The sequence below is a fragment of the Anomalospiza imberbis genome, chromosome 4 (assembly GCF_031753505.1).
Source record: "Anomalospiza imberbis isolate Cuckoo-Finch-1a 21T00152 chromosome 4, ASM3175350v1, whole genome shotgun sequence".
In the NCBI taxonomy this organism is placed as follows: Eukaryota; Metazoa; Chordata; class Aves; order Passeriformes; family Viduidae; genus Anomalospiza; species Anomalospiza imberbis.
This window is the reverse complement of record NC_089684.1, coordinates 48949636-48968528: the sequence shown is the minus strand read 5'-3', so window position 1 is coordinate 48968528 and position 18893 is coordinate 48949636. Positions and strand designations below refer to the sequence as shown.

The following is an 18893-nucleotide window of genomic DNA, read 5'->3' as shown; positions in this document are numbered from 1 at the left end:
ACAGAGAAGAATGCACTGCACGAGCAAAATGAAATGCTGTGCTTCATCCACTGAGCTCATAAACTCACATCACACTCCTGTCAGTAATGGCCAAAAGCTGTTTGGCATCAGCCTGACAACTTAATGTCCTTCAAGGAGTGCTTGGACCAAACTGGGCCTGCAAGTTTTGCAGTGCTTCAGAGCCTGTTCTGAGTGAGCTTTTAGCAGTTCCCCAAGCTAAAATCATATCCTGAACAGTCCATGGCTTGGAGAAGCTCAGGCAGGTGTCTGAAAGAGAGGGTGATCTTAAAAAATACTCATCTTGGCTTAGTGCTAATTCTCCTGAAGTGAAGTCAGACCTCCCATTTGCCCTCAGTGGGAGCAATGTTATGTTGGCACTGAAGACTTTTGGAAATATTGCTGTAAAAGTCAATATGCTTTTTATAGGGAGTCTATGAAAGCTGTAAGAGCTGCACATGCAAAAGAGAAGTCGCTGCCCAGAAAAACAAATACAAGGGAGAGCCATGCTGGGGTAAATGGCAGGGGGCCCTAGGGCCGACCACAGGCTGCATTTTGCAGGACCCTTGGATGGGATCCACTCACACCAACACATTCAGCTGACACTCTGTTTATTATTTGACCATATGTAGGGAGAACTCACTCCAGTCGCTCTGCCTTTCCTCTCCTTCAGCAGCTGAGAAACGGGAACAGCACTGAATCAAGGGCCGAGGAAAACCACAAAACACACACTGCTCCTTACCCCACTGCTTCCCAGAATGATCTTCATATTCTCCATTGGAGCCTTCAGGCACCTGGCTGTCCTTTCCTGAGCTGGCATCATCTGTGCAGGAAAGGAAAGGGAAGATGTTAAGAAGGTTTCCTGCAGCACAGCAGGATGACAACAGGAGTTTGCATTTCCTGCTGGAGACACCAAGCAGCTGAAGCAAACTCAACATACAGTAGGCATCCACATCCTGGCACCTACAGCCTGGCCAGTTTAATGAACAATTTCATTTTCTGCTTTATGGGCTTTTCAGCAGGCTACCAAATCAATGGGAGTTTAATCAATGTTGCCATTAATAGCTGACAAAAGCCTCTCTGTTTATGTTTACAGGTTGCTGTTCCCTAGGAGGAGCTGATCTGTGGTACCATCTATGCAAATAATGGCATAAATCAAAATTAAAGATAATTAAACCTAGGAAAGATTAAAAAATTAAACCTAGGGAAGACTTATGTGATCAGTCATAGAGAGCATAAGCAGTATGATTGTGGCCACTAATTCACCCTTCAGCTTCCATACAAAATCAGAAAAGCAAGCAGGTCTGGAGTCAAATGAGCTCTCAAGGGATACTGAATGCAAATTTATGGCTGGCAAAAACAATATTGATTTGAAAAGCTGCTTGTATTTCTTTTTAATTAAGACCACCCATCCACCTATATCAACATACCACTTTGTCCCTCATCACTCTTGTTGTCTATATCACTACCACACAGCAGCACCAAAATCTCAGCTCTGCCCTGGAGAAATAGAAATCCCTACAAGGTGAAATCCCCATCTCTCCAGTAGCCTCCACCTCAAATTATCACAATGATATGGCCACCTGTGAGGTCTCCAGGAGGGCCAAGGGGGCAGGAGACTACCCTGAGCCTCCTTTTACAACCTGGGTGATACTGGTGGCCTCAAAGAAATGCAGCACCCAGATGTGAGAGTTTTTCCTCCTCCAGCTTAACCTCCACTGCATGAGTGCTGAGCTCTGAGCAGCCTCTTATATAGCAATGGCTCACACCAGGAGGGAGGTCCACCTGAGGCACTCTGGGCACCTTCACATGATGGTGCAGTAAAATACATGCTCTTCTAAGATGACATCTGTGCTTTAAAAGGTGGCACAGCCCCAGAGCGCAGCTGGATTTGAAGTAACAATCTCAACCAAGAGCTCCTTCGCTCCTATCTAAAGTGCACTGAGGTGGGTGGAATTTGATTTTCAGAGACAGGTCAGGTGAAGGCTGGGAAAATTTTGCCTCAATGAGGAACAAAATGGTGTAAAATCCCAAAGAAATAAAGAGAAGTGGAAATATCTAATTTAAGGAAGGAATCCCTCCAAATGCCCAACTCCTGAAACTCATAAGAAAAGGGTCTTGTGAGCAAAAGACAGCCAATTATTTCTGTAATCTCTGCAACACAGAGAAAAAAAAACTGATCTCAACTTATATATAAGGATGCTCCCTCCAAAAGGTACAAATAGTAAAACTTCTTTTTACAGTTGATTTTTTACAAGTTGGGTTGTGCTTAAGACAGTATTTAGTGTGTAAATTTGTATGCAGTCTTTGAGAGAGAAGAATGTGTCCTTAACCTATCCTCACCCCAGGTTCTGCTATTTTGGAAAATCATCCCATCTCTTCAGCACAGGGCATTACAGGCCAACAGATGCTCTGCTTTCATTAGCCCTGTCCCTTAAGCAGAGAGGCTGCAATGTTACATGAGTTTGTCCCCCCTTGACCCTGAGAGATTTTTCTCTTCTCCTTCTGGCTACTTAAGCACAGTTTCTCCTGGAAATGTACGTGTACAGCTATGTACAGCTGTCACTTCCAGGGGAAAAGAAAACTCTGTGGGCAGCAGTGTCGTGCTCAAGCCTCAGCAGCTCCTCCAACTGCCCCATCCCACCTCCTGCCACTCTGTCCATGGCTGGACACCTTGAGCCTTTCCTGGGTGCCCCAGCCCAAACCATGGGCAGCAGGGTGAAACAGGGCCCACTCAGGAAATGTCAGTCTCACACAGAGCCTGAGTGCCAGTGCACCACCCAGGCTCTGCCTGCAGCCTGTGTTACAGAGGAGGCCAATGCCTCCTGAGCTGCACTTTGCAAGTTTATTTTTACAACCTTGGCAAACCAAATGCAGGGAATACGAAAATACACATTATACATGATGGCCTGCATATGACGTTGTCTCCTTTCAGTCAAAATACCAAATTAACTATCTCCTGACACTTGTACAGTTTTACCCATAAATATCCATAGTGTCACAAATGAACTCTTGGATGCTGTCTAACAAGAGAACATAGTAAATACCTCAGCACATTTAAAAAAATGTATTGTAATGGGGAGGAAAAACTGTGGTCAGAGATGGACAGGGGGTTCCTGTCCATTGTTAACTGCTGAATATCATAAAAGTGGTTATGAGATTTAAGTGGTAACATTCTGCCAATTATACCTTAATCCTGCTGAGTTTGATGTACAAAGAGCAGGGTATCTCCCTTGCCCACTGCCTCGTGTTACAGAAAGTCAGCCCTGTGCCCTCCTGCTGCGACACACAACCACTGACTGTGGACTCCACACCTCCTGACTTGCTGCCAAGCTTTTGATGTAAGGAAAATTGCTCTGAATCCATTTGATCCTTTGAAGATGCATCCTCAGTTGTTATCCCAACAAATCACAAACCTGTGGAGTCACCTACCAAACCCAGAAAAAAACATTTTTGGGGAAAGAGGTCAGGATAACTTATACCACCATGCTGAGCCGACAGAAGAGATGATTTGGTGGAGGAGTAACTGGTATCTCTGGAGGAATAGATGATTTGGTAGGGGACTGAAGTAATCAGCCACATTTCAGTATGACTGAAGTCAATAACTGCATGCATTTAAACACATTGGTTTAGATATGCTGGAACTTGCTTCATGTGTTGGGAATGTGGTCATGTTAACAACAATATTTAGAAGTCTTGAGGTGAGGAAATGCCATAAACATAGAAACTCTTGTAGAGCAAAACTGCTCCTTCCATCCCCAGAGCTGCTCATGGGGTGAGGGATGTTACAGCGGACCCTTCCAGCTGCAATGTGCAGTGAACTGGGCTCCTACCTTCCTCCTATCTGAACAAGCTCACACTCAACAGCTGTACCAAAGAGAGCTGATTCATGACAGCCAGAAACTGGATGGAGCTTATTTGGGGAAGATTCCCTGAAGACCCCGAGTCTCCAGTTGAACTTCAAAAGTATGAGTGAGGCAGTAGAGTAGCCAGAGATATAAAGTGCTAATCTGTGATGTGAGTGACACAGGGGTCAGGTATCTCTTCTGCTGCATTCAGAGAGGGATTTGAATCTCTCCTCTTGCACCTTGGGTGAGTGTCTTAAGCTCTGACCTGTGGCTGCAAAGAACAAAAAAGAGCTGCTTTCTTACTTTGGGAGAGAGATAACTTAGGAACATCCTGAGGATGGAAGGCCCCTGTCTAATTCAGACATCATCAATATTTGACTTCCACCTGCCTCAACCAAAGTCAGTACTGTGGCTGCAGGGAGTTTGTTTGTCCCTGCTTTGAAGAACTTTCTTATTTTTTTCAATTTTAATATCAAGTTGTGTCCAAGGGTAGACAAACACTTCTATAGTGTTTTACAGGGCTCTGTGATGCTGAAAGCAAAGCTAAATTTCCTGAAAGTTCAGAGGCATCTGGTTCAGCCCAAACCTGCAGTCTGAAGCCTGATTAATAGTGTCTGATCTGAAGACCTGCTGTTTCCATTTCACCCCAACTGTCACAAACACAACTGGCCTGGCAGTATTCTTCTTAGACAGAGAGAGGACCTGGAGAAAGAAGCCACATTCAGACACAGGAGCAGCATACAAAATGGTGAGTTAGTAGCAGACATCATGAGTCTTAGCTATATTCAAGAAATGACCTAATAAGCCGATTGCTTATTCATGCTCTTGTCAGCTCCCCACCGAGGTGGGCAGCTCGGGGTGATAAGTACATACAGAAAAATCAGCCTGCAGCCAAAGGGCAGCAGGGACCAGCTATGCAGCACTGCCAAACTTGCTGCCAGCAGATTACCATGAGAGGCAGTGCTAAGAAGGATGAACTGCTGAAGTATCCTACAAGCTCCCTTTTCTGTGACCTCTATTGGAAGGTCATCCTGCACTGGACTACTTGGACAGTATCACACGCTAAGGATAGCAGCCAGTTGGAATATGAAGTGGAAAACCTGCCTTGAAAAGCAATCACTGACTAATTTTATGTCACGAGTATCTGATGCTAAGAAAACATACACATGATTTAGGTGTTCTTAATGCACAATTTGGCTCCATGGTGTTACAGAGCACGCTGGCTGGTCGAGAAACCTGAAGGGCAAGGTTCCAGTATCGTGTCAGGTGACAGACTTGGAGACATGGGACAAACTCGTGTAGGCCCTTCCCCTCTGAATATTGCACATGGCCATGCAAAACAGGGCCAGGACAGACAGAGGCATCAGCCCACTCTTCAGGAATGTCACCCCAGTGGCATCATCCTCAGCTGTTCTCCAGCCACTGCCTCTCCCTTGCCTCAGGATGTCATTCCAAGCTGGCTTTTAGGTCTGAGATGCCACAGGACTGAGGTGCTGGTGGTGCTGGGGAAGGGTGTGGTGTCCCAGAGCAGGCTGGATTTCTGCAGAAAAGGGATTTCTATATGTAACTCCATCAACTGGCAAAGCCCACTGAGGAGCCTATGGGACAAAGACTGCCACATCAGTGGGATATGGTTACTGTTTATTACCATAGCAGAATTGTTCCATTCCCTCTTAAAAGTTAAAGCACATGGAAAATTCTGCATAACAATCCAGCTCTGAGAGCCACTGATGAGAAATATTCATATTGTTACTGAGTCAGGATCAAATTTTATTTACCCACAGGCTCTCCATGAAGGCTTCATGTTTTAGCCAAAGGGCATGACTGGTTTTCAGGCCAATACCATGTGCTGAGCATCCAACCACAAGTCAAAACAACAGCCCAATTTTTGGAGCAAAAATCTAGCCGTCATATTTCCCTGTGCTTCACAAAGTTGCTTCAATCTGCTATAATGCAAGGCCCATCCCTGCTCTGACTTGATGGGACCAGCTTTAGAGTCTTTGATGTCAGAGGCCTTGAAAGCCCCATTTCACAGATGAGCCAGCTTTGCATAAATAAACAAAGTGACCTCTGAACTGGATCCTGAGACCTGAGCACACTTCAAAGCACTGGGGGAGGCGCTGGGGGGGCAGTGGGGAATGAAGCGATCAGCATCCATCATTAGGGCAGCCCCCACTCCACACCGCTGCTGAACAAGGGATGTAAATAAAAGGAGGGAGGCAAGTGGGGAGGGAGTGAAATCAGGGGGAAAGTGATGTAATCCAGTCAGCCTTGAACAATTGTAATGAGGCCTTCTCCTTCTCCCATGGATGAATGAAAGAAATCTCTCTGAACTCCAGCTGTATGAGCTGACTCTCACATTTACCCAGACACATCGTATTTGCACATCGTATTTGCTCCCCAATATCCTTCACTGCTGCAGAATTCTAGGGAATGATCAAACTCAGGTTGCTCGTGGGAGGTGGATATTGGGCCTATCTAGGAGTTACATCAGAATTTGTTCTGTTGAGCCTAACCAGGAAAACTCAGACCATAAACTTCAAACAGGGAAAGACTGGACTTATTTTCAGCAGCCTTGAAGGTGCAATAGATGGGGGAGAAACACACCCAAAAGCAAGTGCAATCTTAAAAAGCAGGTCTGTGCAGTTTATCTCAGATGCATTCAGGTTTTCCTGTACTACTTGCTGGAATTTAAAAGGAAACACAAGGCAGAGATCCTTCTGTACTTTGTTTTAGGGAGTCTTCTGCCATCCCAACTGGTTTATCTGATGCCTAGATGAATGGTCCATGAGGTACATGTGTAAGAAGGCAGAAACAACTTTATCTCTGTGATATTACAGGGATTAAGGCACTTGCTCTCCCCAGATCTCCTTAATGTGGGGACTTTTAATTAACACTCCAGGTTTCATTAGAATTTCAGCTGGTATTAACTCTCAATGGCCAGGGAAAAAGCCCAACCCACTGGCTAGCACAAACCCCATTTGAGAGCTACCACTGCCAGCTGACAGGGTTTTATTGCTCATCTTGTGATACTTGGGATGCTTCTGGAGGACCTTGAACATGATCTTGACCTTGAAGTCACTACTTTAAAACACAGGGTTTTTTTTGTTACTGAATAACAACTCTTAACATCTGTGATTCTGAAGAACTCTGTGCAAATACACTCAAATCTCAGATAAAGAGCAGCAAAACCCTAATTTTCAAGTTCTTGTGATTTTTCAGCTTGTTTTGTGTTTTTGTGAGGCCTCAACTATGGCTGCAGGACCCATGAGACAGATGAATCCCAAGGGTGACTTGAAATCATTAAGATGCAAAGTCTTCACTTTGACTAATTCTGAATTTTTTTACCATCATTGAGGTCTAATTTAGCAAGTGTCCACTCTGAACCCTCTTTCCTGCCAGAGGCAGACATGACCAAACTCCAATGAACTCATCCCATTGACACAAACCTGGCACAAATAATAGATACTATTTTGAATGTTTTTTTGTAGATCCTCCATTAACCCTCCATCTCATGCTAACCATCCCTTAACCTACCAGTATTAACAGTGCTGATGTTATGAAAAGATGGGAAATCTGTTTAGAGTTCACTTGGAAGGGTTCAGTGAAAGCAAAGGTATCAGGAATATTTGGATAAAAAGGACCTCACGAAGGAAACCCCTCTCCTTGGGTCCAGTCAGAGAAAACCCCTCAAGATGGGAAAACAGAAACCCACTCAGAGGAGTGCATCATCAAGGAACACTCTGCTTTTCTCAAAAAAAAAAACAACAACCAAACCAAAAAACACAAACACAAAACCCCCCCAAAAAACCCCAAACAAAAAATAAAAAAATCAAAAAACCAAACAAACACCAAACTAAAACCAAAGAAGCCACAATAAAACCAACATGAAGTAAAAGGTTACTGGCAGAGAATTTCCCTCTGTGACAGGCACTGGAGACTTTACTACCTATTGCCTTCAACAGCATTTGGGCCAAAAATAACCAGAGGTATTAAAAATGGAATTTCCTGACCATAAAAATAAAAAAGTATGTGTTGGTGGCTTTTTGGTATTTTCAGCTCTGGCCATTTTCATGAGAATTTCCATGCAAAAATTTTCACAGATTGCACTTCAGGCCCAGGGAATCTCTTGCAAGCAGGATGCTTTGCTAAAGGAACATTTGCAGGCCATCTGCCTCCTGAAACACTGGAGAGATTCCACAGACAGCAGACAAAAGCCCTAGCTGGGTAATGAAGAAATGAGGCTTCTGTCCAGAGCTGCATCAGTAACTCACATTTCTGAGTTGAGACGATGTGCAGGCCCATTGTATTACCTGTCAGTGACAAAGCTCTGAATTGGTGGTTATTGCTGCATCCCACATTTCTACAACAGGTGAACATAATCAGAGATGACAGCCTTGAGACCAAGGAAGACTTAACTCTCTTCCAGAAATGAGAAAAAGGGGGACTATGGGGTAGCACAGACTTATGAAAACTGGTTTATTTTACGGGCTGGTACCAATTGAGCTCCAACAGCACAGACAAACCAAACCTACTTCCACTGAGAGTTTCAGCAGCCCAGAGAGAATATTTCACTGCTGCCCATAAGCTGCTACCAGCACCTGGACTAAATATTTTACTACCAATTCCTCCTTAATACTGCAATCTCTGCTGGGAGACCAACATGGACATATCCCTGTTCTGTACTCTTGCATAAAGAATGCTGTGGCTTATTGCTTGGGCTTGATTTAAAAACTTTGGTATGGAAAGGGATCATGTATTTCCTTAGAGAGGTCAATGTGGAGAGGTGGGACTTCAGAAAAGTGGGGTATTTTAAGGGTATAAAGGGATTAATACACAAAAAAACTGAGATAAAAAATGAAAGCCTTTAAATTGAACATATGTGAAAGCTTCCCAAGAGGGGCATCTGCTTGACTGTGGAATACTTACTTGGTAGAAGAGAATGAAGCTCTGTTTCACAGAATCATAGGATGATTGATTCCAACTACAAACCTAACACTGCCAAGTCCCTCTAAACCATGTCCCTAAGGGCCACATCCACATGTCTTTTAAGTATCTCCAGGGATGCTGATTCAACCACTTCCCTGGGCAGCCTGTTCCAAAGCCTGACAAACCTTTCCATGAAGACGTATTTCCTAATATCCAATCTAAACCTCCCCTTGTGCAACTTGAGGCCATTTCCTCTCATCTTGACCTTGTTACCTGGGAGAGGAGCCCCATCTGGCTACATCCTCCTGTCAGGGGAGTTGTAGAGACTGAGAAGGTCCTCCCTGAGCCTCCTTTTGTCCAGTTTAAACACCCCCAGCTCTCTCAGCTGCTCCTCGTGAGACACGTACTCCAAACACTTCCCCAGCTCTGTTGCCCTTCTCGGGACAACAGCCCTTCAATGTCCTTTCTGCAGTGATGGGACCAAAAATGAACACAGACATGTGGCCTCAGCAGTGCCTAGCACAGGGAGACAATCAGTGCTCTGGTCCTGCTGGCCACACCATTGCTGACCCAGGCCAGGATCCCACTGGTCTTCTTGGCCACCAGGGCACATAATGGATCATGTTCAGCTGGCTCTCAGCCAACACCCCCAGGTCCTTTTCTGCCAGGCAGATTTCTAGCCTCAAACTTTAGAACATGTAAAATTATAATGATCTAACTATGGCTGAACTATAGATTTTACAATTCCGTTTGCCATAGTTTGCTCGTGTTGCTCTCATAGAGAGTTTTAGTAACTCCTGGAGTATGGTATGATTGATAAGAAAAAAACCCACACAATAGAAAAGGATATTAGTGAAAAAGGAGTCCTTGAATATTGAGAAATATTCTCTTCTGGCTGTATTCATACAGAGGAATTCTGGAGTTCTTCTGAGCTCATGCAGGGTATGACCTGTGCCCACCACACTCACCTCTCTCCTCCCCTTCTCTGTGCCCATGACACTGTATCTGGTTCAGATCTGCACCTACTTTATAACCTTCCTCCCCTCCTTCCCCAACCACTTTCTATAATGCTGTGGAGGGAGAAGCCTTTCTGAAAGCACAGCTCTTCCTTGCTCCTTGTGGTCTGTTGCTGCCCACAGAGCTCACAAAGTCATCTGAGACACATTCTCAGTCATGGCTCCATCTGCACATGGGGATGCTCCAGCTCCTGCTGCAACCACACAAAGAACCACAAGGAGAAACAGCTGGAGTTTTTCACTCAACCACTGCAATTCCCTGGCCTGCCATTACAACAATTACATTACAAATGCAATCACAGCCCTTCCGCCATGCTGACTCCTCCAGACACCAGGACCTCCCGCCTCACTTCAGGTCTCCGTTCCATAGGGGGCAAGAAAACAATCCTTCCTCCTTTGTTGTTGTTGTTGAGGTTGCTTTTTTATCAGCATGCTCCAGCACACACAGACAGCAGCCCTGAGAGCTCTGTACCACAGGCACCAGTCTGCGGTCACAGTCTTGATCTGCTACTGCCGAGGATGAAAGGGAGAAGAAATCAGAGAGCAAGATGAGTGGTTAGGCTTCTGCCTTGTCACCAGCATTTTCTGAGCATGAAATAGCAGCCCCCAAAAGACAGCAATTACCAGCCAGCTGTTCCAGGCCCAGAACAAATTGGTAATATTTCCCAGTATTTTTTAATGCTAGCATCAAGGCTTTCTTAGAGACAGGGTCCCAGTATAGTAGAGGCTGTTCACAGCACAGAAGACAAACCCTGTTTTAAGAGTTTACTGCCTATGTAGTGCAGGCACGGAGTGGATGTCACACATATTAAAGTTCCTTGAAAAACATATGTTTAGCATCCACCCATTTTGGCATGGTGGGGGAATGATGGCGTCTTGCACTTTACAGAGTTGAGAAGAAAAGCTTTATTTATAACATCAATCAACCTTTTTGAATTATAAGCATTTCACTGCAATTATTATTTGTAAGAATAAATCACTAGTTACTTACAGAAAGTTTATACACACTGGGAAGAATTCTGTGATTTTAAGTGTTATCTGATAAATAATTTTAAACAGTCCTTACTATGGGCACTAACTCTAGTGCCCAAGTCCAGAGAATAAAAAGAAAGTCAGGGTGACACCTGCCTCTCTTCCCTAACTGCAGAAGAGATGATGGCTACACAGAGTGGGTGCCGAAAGGGAGGTGGTATGGACACTCCACCCAAAAAATACAGGCCAAAATTCCATCTTCAACAATCCTAAATTGCTTAGAGTTGGGGGGGGGGAAGGCATGCCACTGAAAGGACTAATGCAAGGTTAATGATAAGAAGAAGATTACAGCAGAGCCGAGGATAAACTGATAAGACCTGGCTCCCAGCTGTCTATTTTAACCACCACACAGCTGCTGTCCCCCATAAAATTATACCTCTATCACTCCCTTCCCTACTAGCACTGACCGATATTTATTATTTTCTTCCCCAAAATGTGTAGAAACATCACTGATATGTGTTCCATCTCCCTGAAAATTCACATGGCCAAAATAGGCCAGCACAAAGAGATTTCAGAGAGGCTGGAAGGAAAAGAGAGGTCACACATGTCAGTGACTGAGCACAGGCATTATTTTTGGATGGCATTTATAATCAAACAAAAATAATCAATTGTACAGTCCTGTGCCTTCCAAACACTGAGATAATTCCTTAGTGTGGAATTACCCAATCCATCACAATGAACTGGGAATTGCAATACTAGGCTATACAGCCAGGAATGTGTATCCAGCTGTTTCTTCCACCCCAGAATGAAAACTATTGAAACATTCTTTATGGGCTTACATATTTCATAATCTTCTGGTAGAAAAGTAAAAATATCTCCTATGGAAGAAAATGAAACATCCTATGACAATTACCAAATGAAGCAAAATCTCAGAGAGGACTGCTGCTCAACATCTTTAATGTTTGCTTGAGGTGAAAAATCACACCTCATCAGGATAGGTCAATAGGCTATTACAGTTTAACTTTGATTTCAAGAAATAACATTGTCTGTAACTTGTAGAAGCGCTAGGACATCAATGGAGGATGATAACTTTTAATTGGACATTGCAGAGCATATAACAGTCTAAGTGTCTAAGATGCTAATTATGTTCAGTGGGGCACAAGATGTTGTTAGGGAATCCTTCCTCTCATATTTCAGAAGAGAACTACTTCAGAAAACAGTCCATATATGTAATAAATACAAATTTTAATATGCCATTGGCATCAGTCAGCCCTGCATCAGTCACCATCCCACAACTTTATACTCACATCTCTTTTGATAAATAGATTTTCTAAAGATTAGGTAAACCATTAAGTCAGAAAGTAAAGAAAAAGCATTTGAAAGGGTAGAGAGAAAAAATAATGTTTAGCTTTTTAACTTAGATTTTTCTTTTATAAGCAAACTGATACACAGTTGTGTAACAGCAATATGGAAGTGGTGTAATGTCTCTGACCACTACACTTTACAGCATGACAATAAGGTAAAGAAATTGAAATTTTGGGGTCAACAAAAGATAGCCTTGGTGTGTGATGATACCAAGATTTGCAACATTGTCCCCATATGCTGTTAAAGACAAAATTTTATTAATGAAGTGCCATTTACCTTCTGCATAACATTCAATGAATGATACATACATCCCTAGGTCATTGTCAGACAAATAATAAGCTGGTTTTAGTAGCAAAATGTTACCACTTTCACAATTCTGTCCAAGAACAACCCTGGACAAGTGGCAATTTTGTTGGCTCCCAAAACAAACTGAATACTTGGCACCCTACCTAACGTGAGGATTACAGTATATTACACAGGATAATGCTGGCCTGTGTCTTGCCAAAATTAAACCTAACCTAATTACATGGAGTAAATTATAGCTTTCCATGTGGGGTAAAACACAAATTGTAAAAAAGGTTGCTCCACAATTAACTACATAATCCCAGTGCTGTCATTAGAAATTTCTAAAACATGCTTCAAAACAATGACTAGCACAGTACAGTCATTCCTGTGGGATGGAATTAAATTCCTTTGCGTGGTTTTTGCATTTTTTTTAATGCCTGTCCTGGCACGTGACCAGCAGCCTATAAGAACAACCACCATCTTAGGATCAGAAAGGACCAAGGGACAGAAGCTACCTAAGAATAGAGAATCATAAAACCATAGGATAGCCTGGGTTTAAAGGGGCCTTTCAAGATTATCTAAAAATGTATGAAACTCAAGTTTATTTTAGGTAGAATTCCACAGATTTTGAGTGCTCAGTAACAAAGTTACTGCATTTTTTTCAGAGTGAGGGTACAGCTCTCCCCAGTACTAGAATCCTCTACGGTCAGAGACAGAACATGTCCCATGTGAATGCACTTCACACCTGGAACCTCATTTAAAGGCTTCACTGAGATGAAGCTGGGGCAGGGGCAGGGAGTCTTCATAAACAATATTGGTTTGAAGATGGAAATGCATTGAGGAGACAAACTAGGGCTGCAAGTGGAATACAGCGCTTGTCAATGAACCACAACTACCTAACATCTAACCAGAGTTAGCTGTCACCTAGGACCTTGCCCAGATGATCCATAAAAAACTTTTCCCAAGAGGTATTCCACTCTCTGATATTTAGAAGCTAAAGCAGGTGCAGTTTATTAGCTTCCTATGCAAGTTACCCCATATGGACTGCTCTTGGAGAGCACTGGAAGCCACAGTCTGCACCAAGAAAGCAACTGGGAACATTTAAGTCCTGTATTCGAAAATCAGAGAACATCTCAGTATAATCTGTGGAGGGAAAGTATTTATTTTTTTAACTAGTTAACAGTACTTCCTCTAAAATCTCTAAATATTTACTCTAACAAGCATTGCAGTTTACACACCTTACTTTTTTACTGTGATAATGCATTTTATTATTAACATACTCATATGAATATTTCATACTGGATGTATTCCACACGCTGTTGGCTATTTTAAACAACAGATGTGAGAGGGATTTAAATGCCAATTTTAAAACTGTGCAGTTGATTGAAATCCTGTGAGCCATTCATAGATTGCCAGATACTCTATTTACATGATTCCTCCCATGTAAAATACTTCAGGGAATACTCTAGACTCTGGCATATGGTTTAGAATGATGATGACTGATGTTGGAGATGCCACACAGACAACAGGACATATAATCTGGTTACATCTGTGCGTAAAATGCTTCGAGATTTTTTGATGGAAGGAGTTATGAATGTGTGAGGCTGAGATGCTGCATTTATGTCCCTCTAAATCATGCTCAGAGATAACAAGCAGTTAGAGCCCCGTCAGTGCAAAAACAAGCACTTTTACGGATGCATTTCATTGCATCCATGTGCTGTTATCCCCCTGGGCAATTATGACTTGTGGGTGAACCTTAAAAAAATGGGGAGGATGGGCTGAAAAGGAGAACTCCAATGCCAAAACACATCCAGAGCCTGAAAACGGAAACCTTGTGAGGATAGCCTGTGCACAGTCAGATTGCAGGGCTTACTCTTCCCTCCTTCCAACACCGGGGAAATCCCTGTCCCTGCCACAAATCTGACTGACTTCCACTTCTGCATCTGCAGTCTCACAAATCCCACGGGCCTGAAACTCCCACGCTCTATAGCAGAGGCCCTGCCTGACAGATTACATGCAAATGTTACAAATACATCACAAGCTAGAGCAGAGGAATGTTCACAGTGCTGCAGACACACTTGGGGGAAAAAACCATCCAAGAAGACCCCTTGGTGCAGTCCCCACGGTAATACATCCTGAATGAGGAACTCTAGCATGTGAAAACATTCCTTCTGTTTTCATTAATAATATTAAATTTCCTGCTTCTGGGGTATCTTTTGTTTTAACAAGCACAGCTTTTTGTCTCATCTTCTGAAAGACTGCGCCACTGTAAGTCTATTATTACTATTTATGCTGAAGTCTTTTAAATGGGCCAGGCATCCATATCCAAAATCAGCAATTTGCAAGCCATAATCTCATACCAACCAGATTAACGTGACACCTGAGATGTGTTTTCTTTCAAGACACAGGAGTCTGAATGGCTGAAAGTAACAGAAATGCATGAAAAAATTGTCTTTCTGCTTGAGAAACATATGCAGTGGATTTTGTGCTGTTCGTGAGTGACCTTTGGTGATTTTTTCTTGACAAAGAGTCAACTAAAATTTGAATCAAATTTTAATAGTCCAATGGTTTGAAATCACTAGGAAAAAAAAAAAGAGGTGTTTTCTTACTATCTGAAATACCTCATTCTGGTACAGAAAAAAATAGGGGTGGATAAATTATCTGGCCTGCGATTTTCTCTGGCATATTATTTTACTCATGTCTTTCTTCTTCCTCTGCAGGGGGTGCTTGTGGTCATATTGTTCTTTTATTTATGGCTCACAGCCTTTTCAGTGGCAGCACGCACACCCAAGTGCAGGCCCAGAGTGGGAATGCAAATTCCTTGGGAGGTAAATGGGAAGAGAAAAATGTCCAGACCATGCCTAATCTCTACAAGGAAGGCAGTTAAACAGAAAACTATACCCTTAAAACCCAAAACCAGGGAAACAACGCTTGATTATAAGAGCATGATTTGTCTATTTATGAGTTTTACATATAAGACCTGTGGAAGCCTAATTGGTTCTTTTGAAAATCTGCTATAAAACAGCACCTGAATTATCCAGCTGACGCATCCCCTGATTTATTTTGCTCAGTGGTGACTCGCTTCCACTCCGAGTCAGTCACTCCCAGGAACCTCTCTCTGGCTCAGCTTTCAAGCTGATTTCTCTGACAAGCTGGCAGCAATAAAATAATTCATTCCAGAGGCTGAGAGAATCACCCGCAGCATATACAGCGAGGATCGCCTGGCAGCAGTACAGAGGCCTACGCAATGGGAAGCCTGGGGTAAACCCTGTGCTGGGAGCCCTGGATGCCACAGGGAGGAGGGAAGGCTTCGGTAATTCGACCAGGAATAAAGGCAGCCTCATGGCAGTGGGATGGGAGGAACGCCAGAGAGGGGTTGCTCCAAAGAAGACTCTCTGAAAGGCAGAAGGAGCAACCATGGAGAGGAATATTTTTAATAAAATCAGGATTTCCATGAGAAGTAGCAATGGGATGAAGCCTGCAATGTGGCACAGGTCTGTGTATCCGTGACTGCTTCCAAAAGCACAGGGAAGATAACTGAGGACAAGTCAAAGAGTCATGCTTTTGCAATTATTTGATATAGTTTTGTCTGTCTGGAAATGCTGGGAATCCACAAGCTGGAAAACAAATAATCCTTGTGCTAAATAATAGGATGTAGGAACTCTGAAAATCTAAGAAATACAAAACAGTGCTACATCTGTTCAAAAGAAAAAAGGTAAGCTCAGAATGTAGGAAGAGCACAGGGTTTTGGATCACATCTGTGGATGGGGTTTCTATAAGAAAAAAATAGGCTTGAGATACTGCATGTCCCTGTGGAAGCCACTGGATCTCTGGATGTTCAAGGCAATCAGGATTTCCCCATATGAGTATGACGTGGAATGAACAGCCCACCATCTCACTGAACAATCACCATCCTGTTGCCAGGAGGTCTGATTACACATCCCTATGTACTCCTAAGCCAAGCCCCTCTGGGTAGAGATTTGTCACTGTTTTTTTACTAAACCGGATCTGCTGTCTGATCCATTTGAGGGCCAGGGACCCCATTGCCTTTATGCCCTCAAACCCATATTAGCACAGCCCCAGCTGACTCCAATGTGCTGCACTGGAGTCCCACTGCAAATTAGGGTGATTTGGCAAGTTCCCTCTGAGATAACACAGTAGAAAAACAATGTTTGACTGTGCTGCCCTTGCTCTTTGAGCACTCAGAAATTATACTGTTGGAAAACAATCTCAGCCTCAGCACGAACCTTCCTTAATTTGACTCCTGGCTGGTGGAACCATAATTTGTCAGCATTTTACACAGTGAGAAGTATCTTCAAGAGGCCTCCTTGTAACAGAGAGAACTGATCCTCCTGCACAGCCCAGCTGGTTGAGCTCAGAAGGCAGATTTCCATTGCTTCCATTCAAACTTGCCCACATAAAGTTGACTGATCCTTAAGGATTCCTTGGCCAACGTCAGATGCTGGCCTGAAGCTGGGATGGCTCTACCCAGACCCTGTGTGGGAGGGGATGCACCATGCTGCCCCTTCCCAAGCAAAAGGCAATGCAACCACACTGTCAGTCCAGCAAGGATGCAGAGCAGGCTTCAAAACATGACATTCAATCCCACAGTGAAACCTTTCCGTTGAACTGCCGGGCTGAAGCTGGCAGAATTTAGGATTATGTTTCTAATTAAGCAGAAAATTGCTTCTATTTTATTTCTAAGCTACACGTTACTCAAGTGACCAGCTATTCCAAATGAAAACTGCATTGGAAAATTCCCAGAAACTGAGGTGTGGCATTAATTCTGTATAAAGCAGAGCAGAAGGCAGCTGTCTCCCTTCTATAACATGAGCAGTTAGTTGGTGCCCAGCAGTCTTAAGAAGATTAAATATCACCTTAATTTCAGAAGCCTTCTGCTCTGGCTGTAAAAATGCTGTAACTGCAATAATAATACAACCATTTCTAAAACTTCAGTGTTTGGCTTGGATTAATACCACTGCTACTTTATTCCACAGGGAAAGTAGTGCAGTGAATCTTATGTGCTTTCTCCTCCAGATGAGACGGGTTAATTACCCAATATTCATTCCAGTGATTGTGATTTTGCTTGTTCGGTGGAAAAAAAAATCTGTTTTCTGCTTTACAAACAATGGGTTAATCTTATCCAAGGAAAAAAACACCTCTGAAAGCAGATTATTTTTTTTCCATTAGCCTTTTTAAAGAAGGGGAAAAAATGGAAAAGCATTTTTGGCTACTCATTGGAAAAAAAAAAAAAAGTTAAATATCTATTCTGGGGACAGTAAAGCTGGGTAACATATACCCATGTTCGTAGGTAAACACACCATGGATTGTTGTTCAGGGCACATCTCAGAAGAGGCCTTCAGGAGCTGTTATCTCAAAGTTATCAAAGCCTCTTCCTTTCCTTTAAGGGGACATGTGCAGCAGACAGCACAGCACCAGCCAGGCTCTGGGCTCTCCTCCACCACTGCAGAGGTGACCTTCCCTGCTGATGGCCCAGGACCTCATCTGTGAACCTGGGAGCAAGGGGTTCCCACCAACTGGGAGTAACATGAGGATAAATAGAGCCAAACTGTGAGTCTCTCTGGTACAGGCAGGGATGCAAAGAGAGAAGCATGTTGTTTTAGTGTGTGTAACTCACTCAAATTTACCATGCAGTTTCAGCTTGCAATCCCATATTTCCTGTCCTAATCTCATACACAATGTGGGTTTTGTACTGTTGAACAGTTTTTCTCTGTGGATGCTCCACAGCAATGGGCAAATTGATTCCTGTATGAAAGGCCAGATTCTGCCTTCAGACACTTTCAGTGTTTCCACTGGTCTGAAATGGGAGTAGCTGGTGTGCTCAGGAACAACTGGTGGAGGATGAGGCACAGGTATAAGGCTCAGAGAGCTGTTCTCATTTCTCCCCAGTGCCTCTGGGTGAAAATGAGGAAGATATTTACTCCTCTTACCGCCTCAAAATTTTTACTCATAGTAATATTAATTCTGCCTTTTCTGCTGTTGCCAAAATTACATATTCTTTGGGCAAGGACTGCACGACTGTTCCCAACTATTTGTGCAACAGCACTCCTCTACAAGAAGCCAGAAATAAGAGCAGTATTAGCACTCCTTTAGAAGAAAGGCTAAATACAAACTCCTTTTAACAACATGTATCACAGGCCTGATCAAAGGACACTAAAGCCAATTAAAATGTTTCATTGGCTTCAAAGTAGAATGGATGAAGAATATTAATGTTTAAGGATGGATGTGAAAAACACTGAAAGACCCAATAACCTGAAAATGGTCTTCAATGGCATCTCCCTGAAGGGCTGAACTGTTCTCCGTCATATATTAAGGGATTATATCAAGACTGAAGCAATGCCAAAAATAAAGGAAAGAAAAAAAAAAAAGCCATGGAAAGCACAAATTGTAAAAGGTCCCAGGAAAAGGAAGAATACAAATTACTTAGGAAAAAAGCCTGGATAAAATTACCACCTTCACC

General features: G+C 43.1%; 1 protein-coding gene across 4 annotated transcripts in view; it reads right to left on the bottom strand.

Moving 5' to 3' along the window:
* FGFRL1 (fibroblast growth factor receptor like 1) overlaps window positions 1–18893 on the bottom strand; it is a 166333-nt gene that overhangs the window by 12230 nt on the left and 135210 nt on the right. For all 4 annotated transcript variants that reach the window (XM_068188433.1, XM_068188435.1, XM_068188434.1 and 1 more), the window contains exon 4: window positions 740–820. In XM_068188433.1, coding sequence (XP_068044534.1) covers window positions 740–820 — 81 coding nt within the window. The remainder of the gene's footprint in view (window positions 1–739; window positions 821–18893) is intronic.